At 56.9% G+C, this 4,995-nt stretch overlaps 1 protein-coding gene across 1 annotated transcript; it reads right to left on the reverse strand.

The window, feature by feature from the left end:
• Nucleotides 1-303: 303 nt before the first annotated feature.
• On the reverse strand, nucleotides 304-4,838 carry LOC116465336 (mucin-4-like; the record flags this gene model as incomplete). Its single annotated transcript, XM_032148451.1, has 5 exons — nucleotides 304-459; nucleotides 1,525-1,689; nucleotides 2,549-2,682; nucleotides 4,292-4,444; nucleotides 4,780-4,838. Coding segments are annotated over 5 exons (667 nt in total), but the record flags the coding sequence as incomplete, so codon positions are not given.
• Nucleotides 4,839-4,995: the final 157 nt, after the last annotated feature.

The following is a 4,995-nucleotide window of genomic DNA, read 5'->3' on the forward strand; positions in this document are numbered from 1 at the left end:
AATACCAGATTGAGCCACATGAAATTGCGAATAGCCAGACATTTTTGACTTACAAAAATCCCACTTGCTATGTTTCAGCCTAATAATACCCAGTTTGCTGGGCTGCTGTGAGGTCAAGTAGGCAAAGGGCCGAGGCAGGCCGGGCCCACGGTGAGTGCTCAGCCAACAGTGGTGGCAGTGGCTTGCTGTAATTAGCAATCTTTCCTAGAGCCAGAGAGGATTTTGGAAGAGTAGCCCCTGCCTAGGATTCTAGGATGTCTGACTCCCAGATGGCTCCCAGGAGCTGCCCACGGGTCTACTCACCCCGAGGGTCCACTGGGCAGGATAGGCGTGAGCATTGACCCATGTGACCTTTAGGGTCCACCTGGCCTTGTAGCCCCTGTTGTTTGTGATCTTTCTACTCCAAGACTCAGCCTCCTGGACTAGCAGGCTGTGTTCACCATAGAGCGTCTCGTATTCCTAGGAAAGGAGGGCAGATGAGAACAAGCCAACGAGGGTCCCACTCCTACACATGGACCCCCACTTTCTGCCTGGGGACCCTGACCACTTTAGCCCACCCACATGGCCTGCCCTCCCCTGTCCCAGGCCTGCATTTTTGCCATGACCTCTTCTGAGGTGAAGTGCAATTCAAACTTGGGCTGCAGGAAGGCCTGCAGTGTGCAGAATGCAGGGTCGTGGCCCAGACGTCCAAGACCTCTGGACTTGAACTCAAGCGTCTCTTAGCTCAAACTGGCCCAGAGAGCAGAGCCACTCGGGCCCACTTTTACCTCCCCATGCCTAATCTGCAGCTCCTTGAGAACAGGCATCAGTCTCTCCCTCTTGGAGCCTCCACACTGCCCTGTCCGTGGCAGGGGCACGGTCCACACTTCCTGCAGTAGCTTTCATCACATGCTTCCTCTGATTGGAGTTATTCACCCAGTCCAGGAGCACAGGACGGGCCCTCTTGACTCACTCTTGTTAGGATAGACCCCCTACAGCCTGATTTTACAATCAAAGGCTGAATTGTCAGCACCCATCCCCATCACCTGCAGGTCTTCTTGTGGTCGTGGTTGGGTTGGGGTATTCCTGGTCAGTCTCGTGGCTGGGCTGGGGTATTCCTGGTCAGTCTCGTGGCTGGGCTGGGGTATTCCTGGTCAGTCTCGTGGCTGGGCTGGGGTATTCCTGGTCAGTCTCGTGGCTGGGCTGGGGTATTCCTGGTCAGTCTCGTGGCTGGGTTGGGGTATTCCTGGTCAGTCTTGTGGTTGGGCTGGGGTATTCCTGGTCAGTCTCGTGGCTGGGTTGGGGTGTTCCTGGTCAGTCTCGTGGCTGGGTTGGGGTATTCCTGGTCAGTTTCGTGGTTGGGTTGGGATATTCCTGAGTCAGCTTAATGTCCCTTGCCTGGTTCCTCCCACACCCATATTTAAGCCTCAGTCCCCTGCTGCAGGGGCTGTCACAGCAGCAACTCTGGCAATGCCTTCCACACAGCACTTTGTCTCCCCTGCCAGCTACTGGGGGATCCTGACTGCCAGGCTTTGAAAGGCTCACCTGATAAAATGTGGTCCCCCGACCAGTGGAGAAGTCAGCATCGTCCCAGAATGGAGCCACCAGGGCCACAGGGTCCCAGCCTGTGAAGCCTGTTCGCAGTGGGTTGGGGTAGGAGAAAATCTGGTAGTCTGACTCTGGGAAGATGATCTGGCCATTGTCTGTGAACTGAGCACACGGGTTTTGTGGTCAGCATTCAGGGAGGGAAGTGGGGAGGAAAGTCCCAGCCTTGGTCCAGCTCCTCAGAAGCGTGAGGGTAGAGCTTTAGAGATGCTAACCCCTGGAAGTCACCTCCTGTGTCCTGGCTTGGGGAGAGCCCTTTCCATATAATCTCACAGAGTGCTCCCCCCTCAGGCCATCCCTTGCATCGGGTGGTAGGCTTGGTCCTGTTTCACTGCAGATCCCTGGCTGTGGACCAGCCCCTCACAGGCACACCCCTCTTTGGCCAGTGCCCTGGGCCCCATCCTGAAGTTTGTGACACATTAGGTGGGGCTCAGGGGGTGGAGCCCTCCCTCCATCACTCAGGGAGTGGAGCCCTCCCTCCATTGTTCAGGGGTGTAGACACCCCCTCTCCATCACTTAGGGGGTGGAAACCTCTCTCCATCGCTCAGCAGGTGTAGACACCCTCTCCATCGCTGAGTCGCCCTCTCATGGTGTGTTCCGACTCAGCCTCCTCCCTGAGGGCCACAGGAGCCAGGACTGTCCTTCCAAATCCGCTCCAGGAGACAGGGACCAGCGGGCCAGAGACTAATCCCAGAAGGTGGAAATGGCAGTCCGGTTTCCCAAGTGTAGCTTTTTACTCCTGAGAAGGCCCCGCAGAAGCAGCGGTGGGCCCAGCAGGTGGGCAGCCCTCGCCTGGCACCCGGTGTTCCTCGGGCAGAGGCCTGACATTAAGGAGGCTGTGGGGGTGGACGAGGGGCCCAGCCAAGGCTGCTTCCACTCCCGCTTCCTCTGGGTTCCATCTCCAAGCTGGAGAGAGAAGTGGGCCCAGGGAGCTCAGGCCACATAGGCCGCAGCCCGGACTCACGTAGAGGGAATCACGGAGAGAGGAGCCGAGGGGGAAGCCAGTCGCTGGCTTGAAGAGCGGGGAGGTGAAGTCCACAGTCCTCCTGACGAACTCCAGGTCCCCGGTGCCTGCCCCGTAGGGGAAGAGGGAAACTCCTGGGCCAGGACAGAGAAGAGCAGGAAGTCCAAGTGGGCCTGGGCCTGCTTTAGGGCTGAAAGGGATCCCAGAGCGCTCCCCGCACGCTGCCCGCACCTGTCCCCTGTTCCCCGAGGGCCCCAGAGGCACCTCTGTTGCTCCCTCTCCACCCACACTGAATGCATGTGGTCATTTGACTCCCTAAACTGCGCCTCTCATCCTTCCCCAGCTTGGAGAAAAACAGGTCCTGCTGTCAGAATACCAGCAAACGATTCTCAATCTCTTAGTACCCCAATCCTTTTCAGGGTTAAAAGACAAAAGTCCATGCCGGGCGCGGTGGCTCACGCCTGTAATCCCAGCACTTTGGGAGGCTGAGGCAGGAGGATCATGAGGTCAGGAGTTCGAGACCAGCCTGACCAACATGGAGAAGCCCTGTCTCTACTTAAAATACAAAAATTAGTCAGGCGTGGTGGCGGCCTTCGCCTGTAATCCCAGCTACTCCGGAGGCTGAGGCAGGAGAATCGCTTGAACCCAGGAGGCGGAGGTTCCAGTGAGCTGAGATCGCGCCATTGCACTCCAGCCTGGGCAACAAGAACGGAAACTCCGTCTCAAAAAAAAAAAAAAAAGAAGACAAAAGTGCAGCGCAATGAAGATGAGCAACTGCAAAGCCCTTTTCAGGGAATGAGACTTGTTTCCTAACTGGCCTTTCTCCAGATAAACTTGAGGACTCCTCGAATTTAACCTATAACTCCCTAGAGGTCCTTGGGCTCCAGTTTGAGCAACCTTGTCCCAAATATTTCTCCCAGCTGCCGACTCCTTGGCACCCTCCCCTGGTCCTGCTTGGAATCCTGCAGGCTCTCCTGGCCTCCTCACTGCCTGCAAATCTCACCACTCCAGGCACCACTTGTTAAATGCCATTTGTACAATGCAACACTGAGTCCTCCCAGGCTCCCCTTACCTACAGGGTGCCCCGCATGCCGGCCGCACTTTTTGCTACCCTTCTTTTCATTTCGAGCCACCCCAAATGCTTCAGGGATCTGCTCCCCATGCAGCACCGAGACGATTTTCTGCAGCCATACTTACCACACTCGTACCTTCCACGGCCATACCTTCCACACCCATACCTTCCACGGCCATACCTTCCACACCCATACCTTCCACGGCCATACCTTCCACGGCCATACCTTCCACAGCCATACCTTCCACACCCATACCTTCCACGGCCATACCTTCCACGGCCATACCTTCCACGGCCATACCTTCAACACCTTGTTCCAGCTGTTCCTGCCCTCCTCCCTGCTCGGGGTGCTCCTCCATCCCCGTCTCTGCATTCCTCAGGGCCTTCCATTGTGTGCACTTAGACCCTGGGATAAGCCCTCTAACCGCCTCTATGAGACAGTCCATCTGTCTCTTGCTGAATGGCACCGAGGTCATTTCTCTGTCTCCAGCTCCTGGCCCAGTGCCATGCACAAAGCCAGCCCTCAGCAGCGACTCCGATGTTGTGTTCCTGTGCTTGGTAAGGCCCTCCCGACCCGAGAGAGCAGAGACTGTGGGAAGCAGGCTGAGCGGGAGCCTTCAGTTACATCGCCCCTCAAAAGGCACAGGCCTCGCCTGTATGGCCTGACTCACCTTTCTCAGGCGGGATGGGGACGGGGGCGGCTGTGGAGCGGGTGTGCGTGGCAGTGCTGGGAGCGGCGGAAATGATGGTCTGGGAGGTTGTGGGGGGTGGGGATGTGGCTGTGCGTACCCCACCGTCTGTCTTCAGTGACGGTGTTGTCATCCCTGGACAGGTGAAAAGAGAAGGCAGGGGTGGTTCTTACAGTAAGAGAACAGCAGAGTCCAAGAGATTCAAAGAAATCAGGAGGTGGAAGAGAGAGCTGGAAACTCCTTGTCTATCCACTGGTCATATCCAGACTACTCTCGACATCAGTGGTTTTCGATTGGGGCACACAGGAGAGTGAGCCTGTCACCCACCACACCCATCGCCTCCTCCCCTGTGGGACCTGACTCAGCCACACCAGGTAATGCGAATGCACCAGTGTTCTCAGGTACTCCTGAGGCTGAATTCCGCCAAAGGGCCCACTGGGAGAGATGAAGACGAGGCAGATGGCAGTTACCCGATGTTTCCTTCTTCAGAGGGGAGCCCGAGGATGCTGTAGATGCTGAGGAAGTGCTTCTGACAGGAAGAGAGGTGGTGTGACCTGTGGATGCTGAGGACGTGTCAGTGACAGGAAGAGAACTGGTGTGACCTGTGGATGCTGAGGAAGTGCTGGTGACAGGAAGAGGGGTGGTGTGACCTGTGGATGCTGAGGAAGTGCTGGTGACAGGAAGAG

This window comes from Hylobates moloch, unplaced genomic scaffold (genome assembly GCF_009828535.3).
Source record: "Hylobates moloch isolate HMO894 unplaced genomic scaffold, HMol_V3 SCAFFOLD_4516, whole genome shotgun sequence".
Taxonomy (NCBI): Eukaryota; Metazoa; Chordata; class Mammalia; order Primates; family Hylobatidae; genus Hylobates; species Hylobates moloch.